This window comes from Motacilla alba, chromosome 28, assembly GCF_015832195.1.
Source record: "Motacilla alba alba isolate MOTALB_02 chromosome 28, Motacilla_alba_V1.0_pri, whole genome shotgun sequence".
Taxonomy (NCBI): domain Eukaryota; kingdom Metazoa; phylum Chordata; class Aves; order Passeriformes; family Motacillidae; genus Motacilla; species Motacilla alba.
In genome coordinates this window covers 4,195,147-4,221,933 of record NC_052043.1, presented here as the reverse complement: position 1 = coordinate 4,221,933, position 26,787 = coordinate 4,195,147, and the positions used below count along the sequence as shown (strand labels likewise).

Below are 26,787 nucleotides of genomic sequence, written 5' to 3'. Positions count from 1 at the left end.
AAGGGAGCTGAACTGGAAAAGGTGTGGGGGGGATGAAACAAGAGAACTGGCAGCAATTTAAACCTGATGTTCAGTGTATCAAAAGATGAGTGTCAACATCTGAATCACCTGTGGTACGGTGCCTCAGTGGTATGTTTAGATCCAAGTAAAAGTAGATAAAGACAGCACCAGCTATTAAAAAGGTTTTCAAACAGCCAGTGGCAGAATAAGATTGCTCTGGGCACAAGGACACCTCTGGGGTGGGATATGAACTGCTGGAGTTGAGATTCAAAGGGCCTTATGGGAATAGTCTCAAGTTGAGCCAGGAAGGTTTAGATTGGATATTAGGGATATTTTAGGGTTTTTTTGCACAGAAGGGGTTGTCCAGCCCGGGCACAGGCTGCCCAAGGCAGTGGTGGAGCCATCATCCCTGGGAGTGTTCAAAAGCAGTGTGGATGTGACACTTGGGGACGTGCTTTAGTGGTGAATGTGGTGGTGCTGGGCTGATGGTTGGACTTCATATCTCAAAGATCTTCTCCCACCTTAACAATTCTGTGACTCTATCACCAATCTGGCCAAGAGATGGGACACCCTTGGCAGCCTCCCCCTTGGTGGGGACACAGGAGAGGATTCTGCAACAAGAATGAGCTGCTTTCCACAAGTTTCCCTCCACGTTCCCCTCTGCCAGGCTCCAGATGTCAAGATCCAAATCTCAGACTGGAGCCCACACGTGAATCCCCAGAGCAGCTCCACGGGGAGAAGTGGAAAGGGCAGAGCACAAAACTCCAGGAAGGGGCTTGAGGCAGACTAGAAGAACCTCTTCTTTGTGAGAAACATTTAATCCAACACCATGACTTACAAGAGGACAGATTTACAGAGTAGTAACTGTAACAGACTGTTCAGAAAGGAAAATAATGGTCGCTGCCTGCAGTGCCAGGTAAAGCTCCCCAAAGCAGCACCTGGCAGAGCATCAGCAAAGTACAATTCAGTCTCCTTGCAGTACTCAAATGAGCAATATCAACCAATTTTGTGTTTTCAAACCTTTAAGAAAAGAGTGAATAAAGGATCAATCACTTTGGCATGGGATATTTTTCAGGGATTACTAAGCTGCACTACTCCCAAAGGCAATTCCCTGGCCCCTGGCTGTCCCTGCTAATCTTTCTCACACAATAAAGGCTCTGGGAGCTACTTCTTCCCCAAGTTTTGGGATACCAACTTGTACAATTGGTTGGTGGCACAATATTTAATGCACCACTTTGTAGTGTTCTCTCAGCAGAGACGTCCACGCACGGTTATGCAATGGATACCCTAAGACTAAAATAATTTTGCAACCCAGTCAACACATTCTCCAAGTTATCAACTCTCATCTTCCTCTCTTCTCCTTGTCTCCCTTCCCAGAGAAATCCATTTTTAGCCACAAGTTACCCCAATATGCTCAAAGATGTACTGGAAGAGACTGAGGGATCAATCAAGGTACCCACGGTGAAGCCCAATACTTATAAACACATTAAGGCAGGTTTCACTTCAGTCCAATTGTTGACACAAAATGCTGTCACTTCACTGCACATGCAAATAAGAAAGATTCAATACTTAATAAAAAGCTTTAAATTCCTTTTTTAGATATCAATTATAGAAAAATCAACCTTTCACTTTTTTTTTTTTTTTTTAAAGAGGTCAGAACATTACTGCACACAAAAGCAGGTGTGTAGCCACACCTGTTGGAATGGATCCCCTTCCCTCCACACTGAGGAACAGAGGGCAGGTTCTTGGCACCAGAAGAGAAAAAGGAGGAAGTTTTCCTCATTATCAGTCAGAAATGAGTCATCCTTCCATCCCCAGTTGAGAAAGTCCTTCTGACTGGACTTGAACCAAAGTAAAATATACCTCAGGCTGGGTATATTCTGAACAGAGTCTTGGAGGCAAATGTCTGGACACACAGAGCTCTGTATCCAAACTGTGGTGTGGAATAACCAAATACCCAAATTCCCAGAGCTGGCAGCCCAAGTCCTCGAGTACAGCTTCCCCTCCTCACCCCAGCTCGGGTGGGAGAGGCACTGGCAGCTCAGCTCTGAGACTACACTTCCAAACACTTCCAAGACCAATGTGGTCTTGTGAGGAAACAGCAATTCACACATGGAATGAACCATTCACGACATGAAATGACCTCCCTACAGTCAGGTACAAACAGGTAGCCCACAGCAGAGTAGCCAAGGAGTGAAACAGCATCTCCCTCCCTTGGGTTAGAGAGAAAATTGTTTCTGTGGGTCATTAGAAGTACTTTGATAGAAAAGCTTAAAAATGTATCACCCAGCACTGACCCACAAAAAGTAATACCAAAAAAAAAACCCCAAAAAAAAAGAGCCAGCAAATTCAGTTCCCAGGATTTTCCCTCCCACCATGTGATATTCTTTATCCCCTCCCACTTTTGCATTCCCAATCACCCTACCCCTTTAGAAAAAGGAAGGGGAGTAGAGTTTAGTCAAGTTCCACCTGCAGAACTCCCCTGCAATGAATGAACCATCAGCTTTCACGTTTCCTGAAGTCCATCCAAAGGCTCTGGGGTACAGCTGGACTGATGGTGCACTCTTGGCTCTGTGAATGGTTGTGCTGACCCTGCTGAATGGGTTTATACTGGGAATTCTTAGATGGAACTCCCTGAAAGAGGAAAAACAAAGACCTTATAACTCAAAAAGTATTTTTGAATCTTTTCTTAAAAGGAGAAATCCCACTGTCATAATTCATCCGTGTCTTTATCTCCTGGGTTTCACCTGCAGCAGTCAGTTTGTTCTGGCTCCTGCCCATTGCCAGACCTCTACAGCAGAAAGGAATTCAAGGCATTCACTGTCCAAATAAAGCTACTGCTAGTGATAGGGGAAAATGGGAAAAAAGAGCCCAGATAAAAGAGGGGATCTCCCAAAGGCCAAGCAGATTGCACATTATAATCAATCCTCAAGCTTCAAGGATTGATTTTCTTAAGCAATCTTCCTCCTACGTGAAATCCCCATTCCTTCCAAAGGAGCTCCTCTGCTATTCATCCTAAAAAGTCCCTTTTTTCCTCCACCACATTGTTGATTCTTGTCTCAGGAGGCTCCAGAGGAGGGCACTAAGTTGGATCTTAGGGCTGGAGAACCCTTCCTATGGAGAGAGGCTGAAACAACTGGGGCTGAACCCTGGGCCTCCTTTTCTCCAGGCTGAGCCAAACCAGTTCCCTCAGTCCTTCCTGGTGCTCCACAGCCTCCCCCAGCCCCGGTGTCCAGCCTGGCCTTGGGCACTGCCAGGGATCCAGGGGCAGCCCCAGCTGCTCTGGGCACCCTGTGCCACGGCCTGCCCACCCTGCCAGGGAACAATTCCTAATTCCCAAGATCCCATCCAGCCCTGCCCTCTGGCACTGGGAGCCATTCCCTGGGTGCTGTCCCTGCAGGCCTTGTCCCCAGTCCCTCTGCAGCTCTCCTGGAGCCCCTTCAGGCCCTGCCAGGGGCTCTGAGCTCTGCCTGGAGCCTTCTCCTCTGCAGGTGAGCAGCCCCAGCTCTGCCAGCCTGGCTCCAGAGCAGAGGGGCTCCAGCCCTGGCAGCATCTCCGGGGCCTCCTCTGGCCTGGCTCCAGCAGCTCCACGTCCTCCTGCTGCTGTTCCCCAGGGCTGGGGCAGCTCTGCAGGTGGGCTCTCATGCCCACGTCCCCCATTCCTGACCCAAAGTCACCACACCTTTCAAAGCCCAGGCTAAAAAGTGAAGATCCATCAATATTTAAGGTTCCTCCTGAAAACCTTCCTGTCCCCAGTGTTCGGGTGAGACACAGCACTATCACCTTACCTGGACTATACATTTTCCATCTCCTGGTCATGGTCCTGCTCCTCCTCCTCCTCTTCTTCCTCTCCTTCCTCCTCTGCTCCTTCTTTCTCCGAGGGAGGCTCCCCATCCCTGGCGATCTCCTCCACGTGGGCCAGCATGTCAGCCATCAGGGCCTCCTCCAGCCTCTTCCTCACCTGCTGCACCAGCTCCTCCTGCTTCCTGCCCAACACAAGGGACACCCAACATCAGCCCCCAGGGCTGCCCCTGTCAAGGAAAAAGTCTCCAATCCCTCCAACATCAGGCAAGCATGGACTGGGAAAGTCCTCTAAGAACTCCACTGTATAACAACAACAAAAAAAAAAAAAAAAAAAAAAAAACAAACCAGAAAAAACCCCAAAAAACCCCACCTGGCATTGTACTCTACGTGAAGATGAAAAACATTTTAAGAATTTGTCCAGTATTTATATTATGTGTCCTGCACCTGTTGATTTCTGGCTGAAATTTGGCTAATCTAGCAGCTGACTTTTTTTTTTAGCCTAATGCTAACTTTTAACTCCTACTACTAATATCTAAAAAGTCAGACTACCCTGCACAGATTTTCAAAAATGTGACTGGAGAAAATTAAGTTTCAGGCCATTTCTTTCTGCTCATTTTCCTTTTTAGTCCCAACCTTAAGAAGTCAAAGACACAACAAAGAAGTGATCAACAACCAGTGGCTCATGGGGCTCCTATTTCAGCTCAGCCACAGGACATCAAAGTTACAAACAGACTGTTTTTTCTGGTCATTTATGTCTCAATCAAGCCCAGAAAAGTCATCCTGCAATTCCAAAAGATTTATCAAGCAGTCAAAGCAAGGACTGCCTTTAAACACTTAATGAATGCAAACTGCATGCTGCAGGCCTTTGGTAAATTCAGTTCTCCATCAAAAGCTTAAAGTGAGTTTGACCAATCCTGATTTAACAAGATTTCATTACTAAAGCAACCTACAGCAGAATAAACTTTATCCCTGTTCCCTGTCAGCACAGCAGGCATAGCTTGGGTTTGGTCAATCCATAAATTTTACTTAATTCATTTAGAGACACCACGGAAGGTGAAGAGAATCTAATCCCCCTGTACAGGATTTCTCCAATGCCATCTCTGCTCAGAGGTGCCTCAGTCAAGGTTCCCCCAACTCAGACACTTTTGTAATAAAAGGAAACTTGACGTGAAAAACAAACATGAGCCTGAAACTCCAGAGTAACTGAGCGTGGCCAAAATAAAAAACAGTGGGCTTTAAGCACATGACAGAGCTTCATGTAACTACTTTTGTCTACTCTACTGCTAGAGAGCCACTCCAATCGATTCCCAAGGCACAGTGCTCCATCAGACATTCAGAAAGGAAAGCAAAGCACTGTTTGAGCACAAGGAACCTTGCTCCAGAACAGCAAGTGCTATTTCCAGCTCCTACCTGATATCTTCATCTGTCACCATGAAGGCTTTGCAGAGAGGCTGGGAGGTGTTCAGCCAGACCCCAGGGTTCTTCTCCACAGCTGCAGAGAGCTGGCCAGTGATGGGCATGGTGCTGGTGTGCAGGGCACTGGCAATGGCAGAGAGCAGAGTCTCGTCCGTGCAGCCGGGGCCAACCCCTGCAAGGGGGAGGGAAATCCATAAGCTGCACTGCCCCAGGCAGGGAGCAGGAAATCAGGACAATGGGAATTAAATTTTAATGGCAAAGCACAGGCTGTCAGTTGGAAAGCTCACATGACATAAATCTCAGACCTAAATGCTTCTAACAGCACCTCTGCAGCTCTCTGAGGGTATTGAAACTTAGTTCCTCATTGTGTTAGAACCAAAAAGACAATAAAAATCACCAAACTGGGAAAGGAAGATGTTTCCATTCTCCTTGAACAAAGCTCCAAGAGCTGGGGCTGCTCACCTGCAGAGGAGAAGGCTCCAGGGAGAGCTCAGAGCCCCTGGCAGGGCCTGAAGGGGCTCCAGGAGAGCTGCAGAGGGACTGGGGACAAGGCCTGCAGGGACAGCACCCAGGGAATGGCTCCCAGTGCCAGAGGGCAGGGCTGGATGGGATCTTGGGCAGGAATTGTTCCCTGGCAGGGTGGGCAGGCCCTGGCACAGGGTGCCCAGAGCAGCTGGGGCTGCCCCTGGATCCCTGGCAGTGCCCAAGGCCAGGCTGGACAGGGCTTGGAGCAGCCTGGGACAGTGGAAGGTGTCCCTGCCATGGCAGGGGTGGGATGGGATGGGCTCTGAGGTCACTCCCCACCCAAACCCAACAGCAATCTGGGATGCTCTGCTGTTTCTGGAAAATGAATGGCCCAAAAGGCTGAGAGGCTTTGCTTCAGTGTCCCCTCAGAACAAAGGGCACTGGGACCCCAGGCAAAGCACTCCAGCTCCTGCTGCAGCAGCAAGGCCACAGCTCTGGCAACAGGGAGCTCACCCCCAGCACCTTCACTCCCTGCTGCCAGGAGCCAAACACCAGTCCTGAGTGAAGGGCACCCTGTGATTACCTTGCAGCCCTTTGGGAAGGTCCATGGTTTTCACCAGCTCCTCTGCAATGTCAAAGGCGTTCAGCCCACTCAACTTCTTCTCCCAGAAGAGCTGCAGGCAAAGCAGGTGGTTATTGGTGCTTACTGGCACAACCAGGAATGGAACTGACAGCTCCACAAAATCCCTGCTTCCTGTGCAGACACGAACAGCAGTGCTGAGGACACTTTAATGTGCATTTACCACAGAAGGGACCTGCCACTTCCAACAGCAGGAACAACCCTCACTGCCACTCAGCCCTGTTGAGTCTTAACTTCTTTTTTCCGGGGCTGGGATTAAATGTGTGAGATGGTATTTCTTGTTGGGACTCAGATGTTTATTAGCTCTTATCTATGTCACAGTCTCACAAACCCTGAGTTCTGCAGCACTTCACTCTAACAAACTAAAAACGGAGGCCTGTCTCTCTCTCTCCAAGGCTTTTTAGGATAAAGGGTCCAATTAAGAAATTACACCTAAATGATTTTTACTTTTTACCCAATAACCAACCACCCAGGGCTCATAATGTGGTCTTTTTTGCCCAATTACACAAAACCACCCAAACTCATGGAGAAGAAGGTGAAGAAAGAAGAAAGTGACAAAGAAGGTGACAAAGAAGGAGCAGCCTCCACTCCAAAAGCTCCATCTTGCTTTTTATATATTACTATATTCTAAAACCTTAAACTCTGTGATATTACACACTTCTATTCAAACCCCACACCCACAATCCCAGTTCTATCATTCCATTTTGGAAGCCTTCTCCACAGCCTCAGGTCAGTGCAGTGTTCTCTTGGGGGTCAGTGCCTGGCAGCACAGAAAGTCTGAGATTCTCAGTAACCAGGGTTCCAACACAGCCCCACAACTCCTCTCTCCCAGTCTGCTGCCTTGGAAAACTCTCTTTTCTTCCAGGGCCTGGAACTTTCACTGCTCTCAGCTGCAGCAGCAAGGCCAGGCTTGCTGACTTTCAGCTACAAGACCACAGTGTGAGACAGCCTTGTCTGCACCCTACTTCTCTCCTACGTATCCCACAGAAAGTTAAGGAATGCAAGAACTGTATTCAAGGTAAAGTATTATTTTCTTCCTTCTGTTTGGTCCTTTCTCCCATGTCTCTCCTTTACCAGATTTTGAGTCACAGGCTGTCCCCAGGCTTAAAAGCACCTGAATGTCTGGTGTGGTAGAAATTCAAATACTTTACCTTGATACACCTTTAACTTTGCACCTGGTGCAGGAGAGGTGTCAGGAGGATAGCAGTGCATAGCTGGAGGATCAACTACCTTGCAAAAAATCCCATTTGAATCAAGGTTTTGAGAAATCAAGAATTCACCTCAAACAGTCCATGCATATCCCACCCCTTTTTCTGCCTGTGAAAATCCAAGCACAGGTGACCCCACGTGACTTTTCCAAAGAGGGGAATGAGGCAGTCACAGCCCAAACACAGGCTGGATATTCCCTAGCCCTTCAAATAGGTGTTTTTTTTGTTTGTTTGTTTTTTTTGTTACCCTGAGAAGCTGTGGCTGCCCCAGTCCTGGAATTGTCCAAGGCCAGGTTGGATGGGGCTTGCAGCAACCTGGGATAGTGCAAGGTGTCCCTACCATGGGAGGAGGGTGGAATGGGATCATCTTTAAGATCACTTCCAGCTCCCAAGAATTCTGAGATTCTGGGATTTTTAAGGCAGTGCATGATGGGACTTGGCACTGCTTTCAAATTTTGCAGGAACATCTGGAGTCTGCTGAGAAAAAGTCAAAATATTCTGCAATTCAGTAAAATATCTTAAACAGGAACACAAATCCAGCTCAGAACTGGGAGAGGGCATTTTATCTTTAGTGTTCTCTTTTATTGCCTAAAATATAAAAGCTGCAGGAAAAGCAACAACACTGTGAACATACAGGATCTGCTCCCCCAGAAAACCACGGTAAGACCCTGCCAACCTGCTTAAAAACCAAAAACCCACCCCAACCACCAAAGAACTTACCTGAAATGGGTGGGTTATCTCACACCTGGAGGTTCTAGTTGAACTAGGTTTACTGAATTCCTAAAATCCCTGCCAACCTGCTTAAAAACCAAAAAACCCACCCCAACCACCAAAAAACCCACCCATTTCAGGTAAGTTCTATCTCACACCTGGAGGTTCTAGTTGAACTAGGTTTATTGAATTCTTAAAATCTGCCTTCAAAAAGTGGTTTTTGAAGTTTTCAGAAAAGGTTTTCAGTGTTCCAACAGGTACAGCTTATTTTACCTTCCCTTCTCCTGAGCATCCTTTCCTTTAGTTTTGGTGTGCTCTCTTGCTTGCAAATACACATTATGGTAAGAAAAACACTTTGATTTTGTGTTAACAATAACATTCTAAGTGAATTTATGATCTCATGCTGGCAGAGTTTACTCCCACTAATGTACAGTCCCTTGCACTGCAACAAACATCACACTGGATGTGATCCCTGCAGGAACAGGGATTTAATGGAACATGGAATTCTTCCACAACTGCAACAGTGGACAGTGATTCTAAACCTAAGTGTCCTCTGAAGTGGCTACAATGTCTGAATAAATCTGTAGATAATACTTCATTTCAGCATGAAGGAAATTCAGGTTTAGCAACAACAGAACTGGGATCTAAGCAAAGGCTGGAGTTTGTAAATCCCCGTGTGCAGAGCCCATACCTAGAGATTGGGAATGGGATTTGCTCTGATTTTAAGAGCTGAGAGCCCTGCAAGCCACTGCTTCTGAAAGATCAGATTTTTCTGAATTCTGAAGTGCCAGAGATCAGGAACTGCCAGGGAGTATTTGTTCAGCATCACAAAATTAAAGCAGATTATTTTGGATCCTCCCAGTAGGAAATCCAGGAGTTTTCTCAGCCTTACCTGCCTGGGCTGGTCCACAGCTTTCTGAGGGTCACTCTTCACCTTGTTGCTGGGGTGGTTTGTGATCTTTGTGACGGGCTGTTTGAAGATAGAGGCTGTCTGTCTCACGGGCAGGGCTGTGTTCAAATCAGGCTTGCCCTGTTTCACACAAAAAGAAAAGGAAAAACCAACAAAAATAGTTTCAGTTTGGTAAAATGCTACTACAGCCACAAAGAAGTGCAGCAGGCAACAGTTCCTGGGCTTCAAATCTTGTCTAATCTCAAGTTATACAAGTTAGGCTGCTAAAAATACATAACTAAATTCAAATCCTGCCTTAGACCTATCAAAGTTCTCCACTCATTCTGTTTAACATAGCAGCCTCCTCCCATGTGAGTTCACACACATCAGTTTTACTCCCATTTTTAATGACTTTAGCAGTCAGTGCAAACCACGTGTCATCACTAAAAGAGCGGATTACAACACAATATTTCTAATAAATAAAAAAATTACAAGCAGGGATTTAGAGGCTGGTTTCTGAATCCAGAAACCACTCCAAACCATTCCTTCTAAATCCAGTTGTGACCAATCAACAAACCAATACGACTGAAAGCTGAATCCCTTTTTTTACCTTTGGTTCTGAACAAAGCTCAGCTTTTAAATGAAGCTCATAATCACAGTTTTGCACTACATGACTGCATTTTCTGTTAGGAGAAGCATAGGAAGGCCATTCCTCATTCCCAAAATCCAACACACAACTCTTGGAATGGCTGTAGGACACGCTTTGTTCTCAGGGATGCAAACACTGTGTCTGCTTCACAGATTTATTCATGAGATGTAGAAAAGATGTATTCAGGACAAATATAATTCTGAACCATCTGGGTGCTAATCCTTTCAGAAGCCAGTGATAACATTTGTACATTTATTGAGAGTTTTGGGCAGAATTTTTAGCCTGAGAGGTGTGGCAGCTGCTGGTCTCTGCCTCAAGGCAGGTCTCAAAATATCACTGCAGCACCAGGACTGTAAGAAATGTTCCCAGCACTCTCGTGATGATGATCCTCGACTGACTGATGTATTTCAAGAATGAGCACTGTGCCTTTTCCACATTCAGGGTTTAGGTGCACACACAGCAGCTGGTGGGTTCTGGGAAAGATTTTAGCATCTGATGAAGATCCTTAGGAATTACTTGGGACAATCAATCCAGACAGGGAGCCTGTCACTGCCATCCTGACACCTCAACAATCTGAATTAGGACCTAGAGAATCTTTTATTTTGTTCTACAAACAGGCCTCACAGCCCTCTTCCCTCCCAGGCTTTTGCCCCAAATGCCACCTCCCCTTCCATCAGTGCCAAAGCTGGGTCACCAGCAGAGCCTGGGAGAGCTCCAGTGAGTCACTGGCAGGAGCTGCAGCATCTCCTCATCCCTGTGGACCCAAATCCCTCCTCTCCTCTCAAACCAAAGGCAAGGGCAGGGCAGAGCTGCTGCACAGCACCAGGAAATGTGGGGCTCTGGAGCAGATTGTGCTGGAGGAGGTGAGCTCACACTCCAAGGAGGGGGATCATGGAGTCATGGAATGGTTTAGATTGGAAGGGACCCTATCCAGCCCATCCAGTGCCACCCCTGCCATGGCAGGGACACCTTCCACTGTCCCAGGCTGCTCCAAGCCCTGTCCAGCCTGGCCTTGGGCACTGCCAGGGATCCAGGGGCAGCCCCAGCTGCTCTGGGCACCCTGTGCCAGGGCCTGCCCACCCTGCCAGGGAACAATTCCTGCCCAAGATCCCATCTAACCCTGACTTCTGTAAGTGGGAAGCCATTCCCTGGGTGCTGTCCCTGCAGGCCTTGTCCCCAGTCCCTCTGCAGCTCTCCTGGAGCCCCTTCAGGCCCTGCCAGGGGCTCTGAGCTCTGCCTGGAGCCTTCTCCTCTGCAGGTGAGCAGCCCCAGCTCTGCCAGCCTGGCTCCAGAGCAGAGGGGCTCCTCTGCACTCATCCCACAGGTCAATGCCTTTCTTGTGCTGGGAACTGAGGAAGGTGACAATCTCTTCCCTGCCCTCCTCCACAGAAGACTGAGCAGCGACACAACTCTCCTCCACTGCACCAACCCCCTGGGAGCAGCATTTGTCCAACCCCCTCCACCAGAGCTGCTCTGACACAGCTCCAATTCCCACTCCAGTTATGAACTGCTGCATTCTCCCTCTCTCCCAGACTGCTCCATGGCAGGGAGGGGGAGCAGCAGCGCCTCTCAGTCTTACTTTGGCTTGGTTGGAGCAGTCATAGCGCATCCTCTGCCTGTTCTTGTTCATTTTGTTCATCAGCATCTTCCCCGTGCGGAAGTCGAAGGTGCCCAGGTCCATGGAGCTGCCCAGGTACCGCGCCAGCTGCGGCTTGCTGCGGAACTTCTTCCCACTGGGGCTGCAGAAAACACACCAGAGGCATGCAGGGAAACCTCCGCCCTCTGCACCTCCTGTGCAACTCAGGAAGGAGAATTTTTATTGCCATCCTGAAAAACACATGCTGGACTTTCCAGAACGAAGCTCACATTCAACTCTAAAACGTTTTCATACTGACTCCTGCTCATGTGGAACACACATGAGGAAATGAAGTTCAAATGTTTTTGTATGTCAAGAGGAAGATTCAGATCAGATAAACCAATGTGGCATGATGCACACAATAACCACCATGGGGGATCTCAGCACAGATGCACTTTTCATTCAGCTGTCTCTCATAGTAAATGCCCATTTTCAAGCATAATTTCTTCTGCCAGGACTGTTGCATCTGACCAGCACCAAAAATGCTCCTTGTCTCCCCCCTGTCCCTTGAACAGCACATTCAGGTTTGAGTCTGTGTTTTTTGCTGCATCCCGAAGACTTTGGAAAAAGAGAAAACCAGAAGTTAACTACTGACAAGCTGCAAAACAGAGAATCACAAAGTGATGCAAAGATAAATGTCAAAACCTCATAAAACTTCCCATTAATGGCAAAAGGGAAGAGAGATTCTTCTGTAATACCTGGATTGCCACAAATACTCAACCTGGAGAGCAGGCACAAATTATTCCAAATCTTTACTGATTTTGTTTGTTTTTTTTTTTTTTGGGGGGGGGGGTTTGTGGTTTTTTGGGTTTTTTAAAATAATCCAACACAAGCTTTTTTTTAATTCATAAAACAATAATAAGTCAGTGTGTTATGGCTGCAGTGTAGGACTAAAGACAATAAGCATCAAGTATTCTTCACCTTCTCACTGAGCATCATAACAACACTGCTTCATTCTGGCAGTCACTTTCACTTCTGGTTTTCTCCACTTTGCAACTTGCATGTTCAGTCCTAGTTCACATCCAGGAGAAGCTCACCCCCTGTACATCCATCCCACTGTCACAGCTTAATGGGCTGGAAAGCATTTTAAGACCAAAAATGCCAGTTACCACCTTATCTCACACTGGTGAGACACTGATAACCTTACCAAGGTCTTAACAACAACAAAACTAAACAAAAGGTAAAGTCTATTTTCACATACTGCCCTCAGCATAAGCAGAGAATTTCTGGTACAGGACAGTGACCAAGCAAATTAGGCTAAGTCAGGCTGTGCATGAAAAAAATAGATTAAAAAAGCCCACAAACCCAGAAAGTGCCGAAGTATTAAAAGATCTCCAAAAACTGAGATCAATTTAATATAAACTACACTAAAACTGGAATTAGAAAAAGTCTCTCGAAGGAGTTAAGACTGAAAGGTTGTGGTGATCCCACACAGCATCTGCTTAGGAAGCTCCTGGCTCCAACTGCTCCCAAGCTGCTTATCCTGCCTGGATCTCCTCCCTGCCACCACCACTGCTCACACAGCCCAGTGTTCATGCAAATGAACCAGCCGAGGAAAAGAATCCATCTTTGGAGGGCAGGGGAGGAGGAGGAAACACCCCCCACCGGTTATTCCTCAGCTGGACCAGCTCCCTGTGGAGTTGCACTTGGGCCAGGAGACAGCACAGAGCAGGACCAAGGAACAGAGGCTGTGTCCCGCCTCAAATTTGTGAATAACTTTTTCAAACTATAAATGGAGCTATTTGCCTCAATCCAGAGAGAGGAATAACCAACTCCAGCAGCTTTAGGGCAGAGCTGTCGCTGCCAGTGAAGCCAGGAAGAAAAACTGCTACATGAAGAACATGGCACTCCTTCCTCTTCCAAGATCTGCTGCTCTAATTTAGGGTTTAGTGTCTTAGCAGGTTTAAAAATAATGCATTAAAGTGCAGAGTAACTTCCAGAACAGTCAGTACAGTCAAAGACAGGATTTTAAGTGAACAGAGCCCTTCATCTCTGTGTGTTTAGCATGTGCTGTGGTCATTTTGCAAGGAAGAACTGAAAAGCTGCTCAGAGTCTCAAAAAACCCACCTGAAATGACTGAGAGTCCTGTCTCTTCCTGGGGAAGCTTGGCCCAAAGGAAAAGCACTGAAATGTTCAGAAGAAAAACTTTTATTCTGATTAGGTCTTGCAAAAGGCAGGATCATCCCCAGGCTCTCTGGGACAACAGCAGATCAGGGAGCACAGCTATGACCAAAAGGTGACCGTGAACTGAGGAAGGAATGGGGTGCCCTGGAGCTCCTGGGGACCCTCTGGCAGGACCATGCAGGACACTGGGGCACCTACACACACCTGGGAGGGTCGGAGGTGTGGGGGGAGCCAGAGGAACCCAAAACTCGAGCGCGATTCCTGATGCACACCAGGACACACAGAAACTCCCCCAATACCATAGAACTCCGAGCCCTGCTGAAGCGCTCTTTAAATGTCACAAAATACAGAATTTACCTCCTTCTGCTCCTCCTGCACTCCTGGCTTTGCACAAAGAGGCCCAGAAACGAGACATTTTGGTAGGAAGCTGCGAAGCCCAACCTCTGCTCTCTAACACCCCCCAAGCAGTGACGCCAGAGCCCGGATTGATTCCGGGCTCCCGAATTAGGCTCTGCCACAGTTCCCCCGGGTGAAAGGCAAGGACACGGCCAAGTTGCAAAGGAGTTTACAAGCTGCAAAGGATTTTCCACGCTCGTCCATCACCAGCTGCGGGGCTTTATTCGCTCGGGCCGCCTGGCTCCCGCTAACAAAACAGACCTGGCTGCGGGACCCACCCCGAGCCAGCCCCGGCTCCCGTTCCCAGGCTTTCCCGGGCAGATTGAGCCGCGGTCGGGCAGCCGATTGAAGGGCCAGGCCTGCCAGGTGCCCCTGCTCTCCATGTGCCGCTCACCCTTTGTTTCCTGCCTTATATCCTTAAGGAGAGAGCGGCTGGCCAGGCCCTCTCCCCTCCTCCCTCACCACAGTCTCCTCCCCTCCGCTCTCCCATTTAGCCCGCACAGGATCTGCACAACTTGGGAAGCAAGGGACAAAAGGAAAAAAAAACAAAAAACCCAACCCTGAGCGAACCCAGCCACCGCCTGCCTCTGGAAGGAATGGAGGCAGGAAGAACCCAGGGAAAACGGGCCACTGAAAGCAGGCACCCAGAGCCTCGTGTCCTCACTGGAGGGGCAAGGGAAGAACACAAAATGATTCACGGTCCTGCTTTCCATCGTGCTCCCTCCCTCACTCCCCTCCCCAGCTCTGCTCCAGGCAAATCCCGGCACCAGGGGCTCCTGGAGGGCTGCAGGAGCTCCCGACGGTGCTCGCAGGGAGAGGGGACCCCAAGACACCGCACAACCACCGCTGCCAGCGCCTCTGTCACAGCATCCCCAGGTCCCCCCTGGATGCAGCATCCACACCCAGCCCTGCCCCGGGGTCCCGCACTCCAGCTGGGCTATGCTGGGATGGGCTGGCACGGCCATGGAAACCACGCCAGACCAGGCGGGTGACACCTCCAGCTGCCACAGTCCACCCCACACCCCTACACATCCACAGCCCCATCCCACGGAGCAGCCTCAGGGACCAGACCTGCCCCTGTCCCCCTGGGGCTGTCCCAAGGGATGATGTTCCCTGCCCTGCAGGACAACGGGGGGGGGGGTCTTTGTTCAGCAACTTGGACTCCAACCACACCAAAAATAAGCACCCCCCCCAAAAAAAAAAACCCAAACAAAGCACTTGGAGACACACAAAATCTCCCAAATTTCCAGAAGCATCATATCCCTAAAGAAGAGCTCAGGACAAACACAATTCCAACCAGATGATTTTGTAGGGCTCAACTCAAGCATCATGGAATTGTTAAAGATGGAAAGATCTTTAAGCTCATCAGATCCAAGCATTGCCCCAGCACCACCACCATGTTCACCATTAAACCATGTCCCCAAGTGTCACATCCACATGTTTTTTGAATATTTCCAGGGATGATGATGCCACCACCGCCCTGGTTCTAATCCTTTACAACCCCTTCCATGAAAAAAATCTCCCCAGTACCCAACCTAAATGTCCCCTGGTGCAACTTGAGGCTGTTTCCTTCTCATGTGAGAAATGATGAGCTTCCCTGCAGGCAAACCAGAGCCACAGAGGAAAAGCAAGGCACAGACTCAGTGAAAGCATTTTGCTCTACAGTTTTTTGGAAAAGATTGTACTGATCAAAATATCCTTGGAGGAGTGTTAAAAACATTCCCTTCCAACTTCTAACATTTGTGCTGCAAAGGTAAGGAGTTCTCAACAAAGTAAGTTTCACACAAGAGTGTGAAGTTTCCCAGCACAGTGATGTCAACATCCTGAAGCAGAGACAAGCAGCCATCCCAAATTTCCGACTCTTGGTCATCAAATCTTCAGGAGAAAAACACTCTGAAGAAAAAAGCCCCACAAAGCAGCACTAAATTCTCCTTCCCCCATGTGAGAACCCTGAGTTTGAAGAGAGCCAGAACTCTCTCAAAGACAACCTGCCACTTTGACAAAATCCCTGACACGATTTTCTTCCTGAAATCCTCCATCCCTGCACTTCCCCTGCTCACTCCGAATCCAGCCCACAAGTCCCACCCTATCGGCCAGAAACCCTCCTAAGGATAAGGTTTGAGGACTGGCTGTAAAAACCTGGCCAGGTACTCAGACCTCGAGGAAGATGGAATTTCCAGCCAGAGACTAGCTCACACACACATCTCACTGGGGGTTTTCCACAAACCCTCCCTGCATCTGTACGTGCCTGGGAGCTGGACAGAACAATCACCCAGGTAAACAACAGGCAGAACTCTCACAGGTATTACTGAACTGCCACACCTGTATCTGCCACTCTGAGGTAATGCAAAATGCAACAGAAACCAAAAATTAGCGCAACAAAGCTCTATTCTACCTTTGATCTCTGTCCAAATTGATACAAAGGGAAAACCCATAATAATTTGAGAATAAAAATATGCTACTTATCCTCTCTCTCCCTTTTTTTTTTAAAAGTTCATCTCCGACACTGCAACTTAACAAACAAATTCCGGGAAAAACAGGATCTTTGAAGCTTTCAGCTGCTGCTGGTGGTCTGACGCTGCCCTCAGCCTCCGAGCTGCAGCAGCAGAATCGGCTTCACGTTCTCAAGAATGGCACTTTCTGGTTCACTCCCCCTTTTCTCACAACCATAACCTGATTCTAAAAATGAAACCTGGAGCTAAAGCTGTGTCTGTCCCATCCCTGGAAGTGTTCAAGGCCAAGTCGGACGGGGCTGGGAGCCACCCGGTCCAGTGGAAGGTGTCCCTGCCCATGGCAGGGAGTGGGATCAGACGGGCTTTAAGGTCCCTCCCAACCCAAACCATGCTGAGAGGATCCCGTGTCAGAGGCAGAAGTCGATGGTATGGATTTTCCCGACAGGCAGGGCCAGGTGAGGACACAGGGACAGCTCCCGCTGCGTTCCCAGCTCCCGCTGGACCCGAGTTTCACACCTCAGCCCGCGGGTGCCTCGTGGGTGCGGGGAGGATCCATATGGCCACCTACAGCCATATGAGCCATGCAGGGATATAAATAGAAACCCTCCAGCTCCCGGGCCATGTGCTCCCCCCGCAGCCACACTCCCGGGAAGGCGCATCCCGAGCCCGCCCCGGGGCCAGCACCGCGAGCCAACGAGGCTCCCTCCCCACAATTCCCAAGTGCGCCCAAAAGGCAGCAGAGCGAGCCCCGAGAGGAGGAACACACCCCCCGCTGCTCCTTCGAGCACGAAGAACCCCGAGCGCTCGCAGGGCAGGAGCCGCTCCGAGGGACGCGGGGGCTCCTCACGGCGCTCCCCCATCCCTGAGGGGGCCGAGCACCCCCGAGCCCCCGCGGCCGCCCGGGCCAGCTCCCCGCTCCCTTCCCCTCCACCTGTGGCTGCAGCCCCGGCCCGGCCCCCCCGCGCCCGGGGCGGCCCCGCCGAGCGCTCCCACCTCTTCCGCTCCATGGCGGCTCCTCCCGGCCCGCTCCCGCCTGGCTCCGGCCGCCTCCCGCCGGCTCCCGCCGGCCGCCGCGCTCTCCCGCCGCCGCCGGCCCTTGCGCGCTCCCCGCTGCCCCCGGGAGGCGGCGCCGCGGCCCGGCTCGTGCCGCTCCCGCTGCGCTCCGGTGCCGGTGCCGGCCCTGGCCCTGGCCCCGCTCCCGCCGTCCGGTGCGCGCCGCTCCCTCCGCCCGCCCCTTCCACCCACCGAGCCGCCTCCCACCGCCCGCCGCGCCCGGATCCCTCCGCCCGCATATAGTCCCTCCCCCCGCCGCCGCCCCCGCGTGGTGCCCCCCCCGTCCAGCCCCGCTGCCCCCGGCGAACCCCCGCGGTCCCGGCCTTACCCCAGCGCCGAGCGCCGCGAACCCCCCCGGTGTCCCGGCAGCGCCGCTTTGGGCATCTTCCCCCGCGCCCGGCCCGGCCGCACTGGCGGCCCCGCGACCCCCGGCCCCGCCCCGCGCCCCGGGGACGCGGACCCGCCCGGACCCCCGGGGAGAACCGGCCCCTCGCCCTGCGGCTGCCGCCGGGGGGGGCGCGGGGGCTCGCTCCGTGCAACAGCAGCCTACCAAAAAGAAAACTCGCTCAAAAAAACCCCCAACAACAACAAAACAAAACAAAACAAAAAATTACCACCAAAAAAAAAAAAAAAAGGAAATCTGCACATGAGGAACTGGAGTGAAGACAAAGCAATGAAAAGTTTTTCAGGAAAGCGTGTAAACCAGCACCTACTGCCGCTGCAGCGGCGAATTCCCGGCTGTGGTACCGCCAGGAGAGGTGTCTGCCTCCCGCTGCCAGGGAACATCCACCTGGGAGCCCCAGCTTCGGGAATGAGACACCGGCCAGCACCTGAATTGCAGCTGCTGTGTTCCTCGCCGTTCCATTCCAGTATCCACATGCTGAGAAACACCACAAGGCAGCCTCCTTCCCAAAGCAAGTCAGAGAAATCAATTTTCCTTTCATGAATGATGTATTAGATTTTTTGTTAAGAATCCTGCTTGGAGCGGCAGTTGGAAGGGATCAGTGTCGGACACTATGGCAGGGGTGTCCATGGCAGTGTGTCCACTCTCTCCAGCCACTGCTCTGTCTGACATCAAACTCTGATTGTGTCAACAGCCAGTGCTTCCTGCAGTCCTCAGCTGGAAGTAACTTAGAATCCTGGAATATCCTGAGCTGGAAGGGACCCAGAGAGATCATCAAATCCAGCCCGTGTCCCTGCACAGGCACCCCAACAACCCCAGCCTGAGCCCCCCTGGCAGCGCTGTCCAAACGCTCCTGGAGCTCTGGCAGCCTTGGGGCCGGGAGCATTCCCTGGGGAGCCTGGGCAGTGCCCAGCAGCCTCGGGGGGAAGAACCTTTCCCTGAGCTCCATGGCAAGCCCTGGCACAGCTGCAGCCCTCGCTGGCCTCCTGTCCCTGTCCCAGAGCAGAGCTCAGCCCCTGGCCCTGTGCCTGCCCTGGGGAGGAGCTGCAGCCCCGAGGAGCCTCCCCTCAGTCTCCTGTGCTCCAGCTGAACGAGCCGAGTGCCCTCAGCTGCTCCTCAGCCCCTTCCCCAGCTCCGTGTCCCTCCTTTGGGGACTCTCCAACAGCTTTGGGTCCTTCTGATCTTGTGGTGCCCAAAGTGCCCCCAGCACTGGAGGTGAGGCTGCCCCAGGGCAGAGCAGGGTGGGACAATCCCTCCCTGGGCCTGGTGTCCCCAGGACAGGGTGGCCCTTTGGGCTGCCAGGACACAGCGGTGACTCAGATCCAACTTGCCACTGACCAGGACCCCCAGGGCCCTTCCCAGCCTCTCATTCCCAGTCTGTCCCAAGGGCAGGAACCAGCACTGGCCATCGTTAAACATCACATGGGATTACTTACTGCCTTTTTTTTTTTTTTCAAGTCAGGGCTCACTCACTCGTTTCAAACTCCCTCGTTTGAAAAGCAGCAGATTGAGGGAGGATGTGAGACTTGTCAGGGATGCGAAGGAAGCCCACACCCCCACAACGGGCTGCAAATTGTCCAGACTCGGGAGTAGAAACTGGAAACAATTTCCAAGAGCCAGGTTCGCCTGTAGGTGCTGGGATACATTTACTTTGTTTGAAAAGGTTTAAGATCCGTGCGGGTGGAGGTGGCGTCTTTGCTGCGATCGAGGCTGGGCTTTGCCCTGGAGGCATTCCGGCTCCCCAGGGACGGGGTGTGGTAGTTTATATTGTCTCCTGTGGGCTCACAGGTAGGAAACGTCTCCCTCTGCCATTGCTGTTATCTCTCGCAATCTTGCACAAAAGAGATGGAAAACTTCCAATTCCCACTATTGATCAAACTCACACTATTTTCCATAAATGCACTTCCCTTTTTTTTTTTTTGGTTTTTTTTTTTTTTTTTTTTTGAAATAAAAGCACCCCAAACCTCAAATCCAGCTCAATGTATACTGTTGTAACCAAAACTTGTACTGATGTGGAGCTCTGGAGTGCAAAAGGGAAACTGAAGCACGGTGAAGCCTTCAGGGGTATGTTTTAAGAATGAACTGGCAGAGCTGGGAGCAAGGGGAGCTGTGGGTTTAGGTGTGGAAGAGTGTCACAGCTAGTCTGTGGGAGGATCCCTGGATCCCTGCATGTCCTCTGGACCTCGAGCTGAGCGTATCAGGAGGTAGAAAATCAGTTTTCACTGGCAGCTGGCAGTGGTTTGTGGAAGGGAAACATTTACTCTCTCCTAGGACTGCATGAAATGTTTGGGTAGAAATGAACTCTTGAGCTGAAAGGAAAATATTCCAGTGTTCCTCTGGGAACACTGCCCAGGTGAGGTATTTGCAGGTAGAATCACCAGCCGAAAGTGGATTCAGCTGCCAGAGACTCTGTGTTGCCCCGGGACGAGCAGATAATCCCAAAAATCAGTTGTTGTCAGACATGAAAGGAAGCAGCAGGATATCCTGACAGAAAAACTCTTGATTTCACTCTGCAGGTATCCCTGGTTTGAAGTTTCCTACTCTGCATTCCCAGAGCAAACTGAGGAGCTTATTCCAGAGCAGGATTGGCCACAGAATTCCCAACCCGGGAGCCCCAGCAGAGGCTCCTCCACGAGAAGAGACCAACAGGGGCTGTGCAGGCCCACACCGCTGAGGGGGCTGCAGTGAAAAAACCCTGTCCCAGCTGCACTTGCACATTCCAGGAGAGAAGTGAAGCGGGGGCACCACCACAAGGGCAAACACTTGGAAGAGGCAGGCATGAATGCAAAGCCTCCCTTTTCTGAGGGGCTGTTTCAAAGTTACATCATCAACCCACAGCTGTAAATCCAAAGCTACCTCTGTGCCCTCCCCCGGTTTGGAAGGGGAAGCTTTTGCCCCTTCTGTCAGGTTATCGTTTTTATTTTATTCCTAACATATGTGGCATTCATAGCTCATTATGAAAACAATTAACTGTTAGAAGAGAGGCAATGCCAGGATATTAAAAATTAGAAAGATCACCCATGCCACTTGAACAGTAATTATTTGAATTTTAACAGAGACTTGCCCAAGAATGCCGAAGTTATTTCCAAGAGTGTGTTTCTTGCTCTTGTAGCAAAAGAAAAATAGCAATTAAATCAGGTATACACTAATTCTAGGGTTAATTAGCAATAAATCCATCACTGGAAATGCTGCACAAAGAACAAGGAGCTGAACAATCCCCAAACAAATCCGAGGTCTGTACATTTCTCGCAGAGCTGCCTGTGCACACAGCTGGCATTTTAAATATGTTTTTCTCCTTTCAGTATCTCACCTCACCTGCTGGGCACACCTCTGCCACTGGGGCTGTGTAAAGGTGACTGTCACCACTGACTGCCAGCTTGGGGACCCCAGGGGTCTCAGAGGGATGGACACCACAGACCCCCAGCTTCAGGCTTCCCAAAGATCTCCAAGCCATGGGAACAGGTCACTCACCCACAGGAACAAGGCAAAGCCAGGGAATTTCTGAAGCAGCAGGTCACACCCATCCTGCCCAGGTGTGTCACACAGGTAAAGTAAGAGCAGGGACTGAGCTGTCCAGAGCTGAGGTTACGATCCCGCTGCCGTGCAAGGACAGGCTGACAGAACATCTGCTTCCCAAGAATATCCAGGCACAATTTGGGGGGAAATGGATCAGTATCAGCACCCCTATGTAAGGCAGAGGGCTGCTGCTGTCAAACCTGCACTCTCAGTACCCTGAGGGGAAGGTGAGGCTCTGGCCTCCGGCAGGTCAGTCAGGAACTGCTGGAGCAGGGATGGGACAGCCTGAGGAATCAGCCCCATGATCCCATTATTCCATATCCTAGGGAAGCTGCCCCAAGGCTGCCAGAGCTCCAGGAGCTCCCAGGGGGGCTCAGGGTGGGGTTGTTGGGGTGCCTGTGCAGGGACAGGGGCTGCACTGATGATCCCTGTGGGTCCTTTCTGGCTCAGGATATTCCAGGATTCTGTGATTGCATCTTAGTGGACATAGCAGAGCAGCAAAGGCAGTTTTTGCATGTGAAAATGATGACCTTTTCCCCTAATTAATTAACAATGATGATGCTAAAGCAACACTAAGAAATTTTACTGTTAAGTAATCCAAGTGTCCTGCATAGTGCCACATAGTGTCCTGAGATAGTGTTTGGGCAGGTTCTCCATCAGTTTTCCATAGAAACATCCCTGAGGGTGACACAGCCCTGACAGTGACACATAGGCAGCACAGCTACAACTGGGATTTTCCCCTAAAGAGATTCCAACCTTGCATTACAGCCAAACATTCTAGTAAGATGAAATTGGGCACTAGGCAGAGAGAAAACACTGACCCTGTTCTCACACACAGGAAGTCTGTTTGTAAATTCTGGTCTTAGTGAAAAGGGATGAACTTTTCCCCCCTGAGTCTGAGTCATCTGTGGCTGAATGGCAGAGACCAGAGCAAAATAATTCTCGTTCTTCCTTTTTCTAACAGCTAAAAACTCCCATCTGAAGGGCTGTGGTAGGGGTTTTCTAACAGCTAAGAACTCTCACCTGAAGGCTTGTTTCTGGGGGTTGTTTCACCGCCGATTTAAGTTCACAAATAAATAGATCTATGAATTGAGAATACAGATTCTTCTTCTACTTAGACCCCAAATTGAGAACTGTGAAGCTCTCTGAACCCCTGGTTTTCATCCTAGTACAAAGAAAGACAGCCAGGATTTGAGGCCTGCCTTCCTCAAGCCCCTAGATTAAGCCAGAAAAGCTTAAAAAATAGACCATTTAAGGGGTCCATGAATTGATGTTAAAAACCCCAAATCCTCTCTTTAAACCAAATTTGAGGAATCTGTTACCCTGAAACACTGCAGTAATGGCTGTGAAAAGTTAACTGCATCCATGAGGCCACAGTGATCTAGGAATGATGAGCCTAAAATCAACACATCCCTAAGAGTAGCTCAAGAGCTGTAATTGATATAAATAAATCATCAAGCCCAGTATCCTAGCAGCCAGTGCTCGATTCCTGAGGAACCTGCACATGAAAAGAGGCAAACATGGGGCAGACTTGCCTTAGGACACACAGTCCAAGAAGCTGAAGACATAACACAGTGCCCAGAGCAGCTGGGGCTGCCCCTGGATCCCTGGCAGTGTCCAAGGCCAGGCTGGACAAGGCTTGGAGCAACCTGGGATAGTGCCAGGTGTCCCAACCCAAACTAGTCTGCGACTCCATGATTCCATAACCCAAAACCAAACCAGGAGTCTGCTCTTAAGAATGTGGACTAAGAAGGTAAGACACACAAATCCCAAAAACCCAAGCCTCCCAAAAATCATTCACTTGGTTTATTTTGTACACCTGGTTTATGAACTACTCCCATGAAGGCAAGATGTGCTGGGAAAGTGCTCAGAGGAAGTGGTCAGTGAGGGTGAATTTGCTCACAGCCATTCATGGGAGAGACAGACAGACGGACCACAGCTTGTTGCAGAATCTGTTCTGGGCATTTCAGGGTCACCCCAGCAGGGTCTCAGGGACGGATGGCTCCAGACACTCTCCAGCAACAGAATCCTACAACAAACACAGAGCAGTGGTTAAGCAGAGCTCCCTGCACAGAGCCACAGCAGCCAACGGGAGAGGTTTCAAACGCCTCCAGGATCCAGGCAGGAAGCTTCAGGTACAGGAGCTGATCCAGGTGTGGCTGGTGGGCAGGCCTGGAGTCCCTTTGGAAGGGAGCACAGGCCACCACAGACACACCCCCTTTCTCTGCTCCTCTTCCCAGACACACAAAGTTCTTACTCCAAAATGGGAAACACAGGCTGCTGCCTCAGGAATAGAGCTGTGTTCCTACTGCTGACTATTTTTAAGGAAGGAAAGCCCTTAGAAGGTAATTGAATTGCCTCTGCATAACTTGAGAGCTTTTGCAATGGAAAACTTTTCTCCATCCAGGTTGGACAGGGCTTGGAGCAGCCTGGGACAGTGGAAGGTGTCCCTGCCCATGGCACGGTGGCACTGGATGGGCTTTGAGGATCCTTTCCAACCCAAATAATTGGGTGATTTTATGGTTCCATGACTTGGCTGTAAACATCACAATGACCCAAAACGCCACCAGTTCAGCTGACTACCAAGACAAATTTCGTTCCTCTCGGTTACAGAAGGATCTGTGGAATATAAAGTTTGCAAACAGTAAATTGTTTAAACTGTAACAACTATTAGTGAAAAAGGACTTAAAAAGTACTTTCTGTGCTTCCCAAACGGACTGACTTCTCTACAAAATACTGTGTAGCTGGAACACAAATAGCTCACTTCCATTAATCAACATTTTGGTGTAACTGTTATTCTGACCAGAAGAAACAAACCCTGAGGCAGACAGAGTTTCCTCTGGACTCAGAGTTTGTCCATTAGATCCTTTAATGAATGGAAAAATCTTCCTGACTCCCTTCTATCTGCAGCAAGGAATAAAGAAATCCAAAGCCTGCCTACTAGAAAAAATATGCAGTTAGAGCCCCTACAGAAGGATTGTCTAATTGCTGCTCCAGCTTTAGGAATGGTCAGACTTTCAGAACATTCAAAACAGCACTTTTGATATGCATTTAAAGAAGGAAAAGAACCAAAACCTTGAGAAAGCAAATCTTCCAAGGAATTTGTGGAATACAATAACCAGCTCTGAAAATTCAATTTACTTTTAATACCAGTTACAAGGAGCAGAAAGGAGTCTGAATTTGCCTAGTCACAAAACTAGTCCTGAGCTTGTAGCTCTTGTGCTCAGGAACAGAAGTAAACAGACATGTCAAAAGTTCCAAATTAGCTTGATTTGACCTCTTAAGAACTGCATTATGTTGTGGAAAACCTGCTGCCTGCAAAATAATCACTTGAAAAACATATTCTAATGAATATTTCATCCTTCTGGTGCTCAGTGAAGCTCCACTTAAAAAATAGAAAAAAAATATGATTGTGCCCCAGGCAAAGATGAAATATCCACTGTCATACCAGCACAGGGTTATTGTGTTCAAGTGTTCCAGGCTAGGTTGTCCTGGACAGGGCTTGGACCAACCTGGGACAGTGGAAGGTGTCCTCCCTGCCCATGGCAGGGGCTCAGCAGGGTGAGCTATAAGGTCCTTCCAACCCAAACCCATCTGGGATTCTGTGTTTTATAACTCTATTGATTAAGTCAAGAGATGCACAAACAAAACTCACCATTAGAGGGAAGCTCAGTCTTCAGTTTTGTACTTGCCACCGATGTAGGGAACATACTGCAAGACCAGCTTCCAGTCTGTGGCCCAGATCACACCAACGCCAGCCACACCACCCCATGTCACCAGGGTGGGGGTCCTAAAGGAGAGACACACACAGGGAAACAAAAAAATTACCACCGTGAAAGGCCTGGCAGATGCTCATGGCTGAAGTACCTGAGAAAGTCACTTCAATCAGGAAAAGACCTTAGAATTCCAGAATATCCTGAGCTGGAAGGGACCCCCAGGGATGATCAGCCCAGCCCCTGTCCCTGCACAGGCACCCCAACAACCCCAGCCTGAGCCCCCCTGGCAGCGCTGTCCAAACGCTCCTGGAGCTCTGGCAGCCTTGGGGCCGGGAGCATTCCCTGGGGAGCCTGGGCAGTGCCCAGCAGCCTCGGGGGGAAGAACCTTTCCCTGAGCTCCATGGCAAGCCCTGGCACAGCTGCAGCCCTCGCTGGCCTCCTGTCCCTGTCCCAGAGCAGAGCTCAGCCCCTGGCCCTGTGCCTGCCCTGGGGAGGAGCTGCAGCCCCGAGGAGCCTCCCCTCAGTCTCCTGTGCTCCAGCTGAACGAGCCGAGTGCCCTCAGCTGCTCCTCAGCCCCTTCCCCAGCTCCGTGTCCCTCCTTTGGGCACTCTCCAACAGCCTTCTGATCTTCTGGTGACCAAGCTGGACACAGAAATACTGAAACAACCTCACAGACACGGAACAGCACTAGTCCTCAGGGCAGCCAAGATATTTGACGGGTAAAAGCTCATAGTCTTTTACTTAAAAAGACTGCCGCACAGCAAAGAGAAGACAAACCGCCATACAGTGCTGCAGCCACATCCCGTCGGTTCTGCCCCGTCATTTTGCCTCCCAGAGCCCCGCAAAGGGCACCCACGGCACTGCTGTATTGCCGTACGTGAAACGGCCAGCGCCGGGTGGGCCGCAAGCCCTTTCCTCGGCTCCCCGGCCCGGCCCGAGCGCTGCTCCGCACCCCAGCATCATCCCCAGAGACCCTCACAGGGCGCGGAGGGAACGGGGAGGCCTCGGGCAGGGCTTCGGGCAGGGGCCGGGATGCCCTTCAGGCTCCCACAGAGCGCGCTGAGAGCGCGGCCGTGCCCGGAGGACGCGGTGAGGGGAGCGCGGAGCCCCGGGGCGAGCAGAGCCCGGCTCGGAGCGGACAGACAGCCCCGGGAGGACGCGGGCAGGCCCGGGCGGCCCCAGCGCGGCGAGGGCAGCCCGGCAGCTCCTCACCAGGTCCGCAGCAGTTGCGCGTAGCGCGGCCCCAGCAGCTGGCTCAACATGGCGATGGCGCCGCCTCACTCAAAGTGACCCCGGGCGGCGCCGGGGCCGCTCCGAGCACGCGCGGGGCCGCAGCGGGGCGGGGCTGCGGCGGGACCGGCCCCGCGGGGCGGCCCTGAGGGGACACGGGGCGCGCGGAGGGGACACCGCGGGGCACCCTGAGGGGACACGGGACGCACGGAGGGGACGCCACGGGGCACCCTGAGGGGACACGAGCCACGCTGAGGGGACACCACGGGGCTCCCTGGGGGGACACAAGCCACGCTGAGGGGACACGGGCCACCCTGAGGGGACACCACAGGGCACCCTGAGGGGACACGGGGCGCGCGGAGGGGACACCGCGGGGCACCCGGAGGGGACACGGGGCGCACGGAGGGGACACGGGCCGCCCTGAGGGGACACCACGAGGCACACTGAGGGGACACCACGGGGCACCCTGAGGGGACAC

At 51.0% G+C, this 26,787-nt stretch overlaps 2 protein-coding genes across 3 annotated transcripts; both read right to left on the bottom strand.

Moving 5' to 3' along the window:
- Window positions 1-795: 795 nt before the first annotated feature.
- On the bottom strand, window positions 796-17,634 carry MBD3 (methyl-CpG binding domain protein 3). Of its 2 annotated transcripts, XM_038164047.1 has the most exons (8): window positions 17,385-17,634; window positions 13,486-13,542; window positions 11,362-11,521; window positions 9,137-9,274; window positions 6,269-6,359; window positions 5,215-5,392; window positions 3,789-3,986; window positions 796-2,634 (listed from the first exon to the last, which is right to left on the bottom strand). In XM_038164047.1, the coding sequence occupies exons 1-7, from the start codon at window positions 17,396-17,398 to the stop codon at window positions 3,794-3,796; spliced, it is 831 nt and encodes a 276-aa protein (XP_038019975.1). In that variant the 5' UTR covers window positions 17,399-17,634; the 3' UTR covers window positions 796-2,634; window positions 3,789-3,793. The 2 variants fall into 2 exon arrangements, with proteins under 2 accessions (XP_038019975.1, XP_038019976.1); XM_038164048.1 differs by lacking the exon at window positions 13,486-13,542.
- Window positions 17,635-23,147: 5,513 nt separating this feature from the next.
- LOC119712624 (cytochrome b-c1 complex subunit 10) lies at window positions 23,148-26,421 on the bottom strand. Its single transcript, XM_038164098.1, has 3 exons — window positions 26,292-26,421; window positions 25,019-25,153; window positions 23,148-23,392 (listed from the first exon to the last, which is right to left on the bottom strand). The coding sequence occupies exons 1-2, from the start codon at window positions 26,339-26,341 to the stop codon at window positions 25,033-25,035; spliced, it is 171 nt and encodes a 56-aa protein (XP_038020026.1). The 5' UTR covers window positions 26,342-26,421; the 3' UTR covers window positions 23,148-23,392; window positions 25,019-25,032.
- Between the last annotated feature and the right edge of the window lie 366 nt (window positions 26,422-26,787).

Bases quoted from the DNA above. Each gene is read 5' to 3' on its own strand.
- MBD3 (XM_038164047.1), bottom strand. The intron at 6,360-9,136 runs GTAAGGCTGAGA...CTTTGCCTGCAG, and splicing joins CTGTGGACCAGCCCAGGCAG to CTCTTCTGGGAGAAGAAGTT. The intron at 5,393-6,268 runs GTAATCACAGGG...TCCCCCTTGCAG, and splicing joins CCTTCCCAAAGGGCTGCAAG to GGGTTGGCCCCGGCTGCACG.
- LOC119712624 (XM_038164098.1), bottom strand. From the start codon at position 26,341: ATGTTGAGCCAGCTGCTGGGGCCGCGCTACGCGCAACTGCTGCGGACC. The intron at 25,154-26,291 runs GTGAGGAGCTGC...TCTCTCCTTTAG, and splicing joins GCGCAACTGCTGCGGACCTG to GACCCCCACCCTGGTGACAT.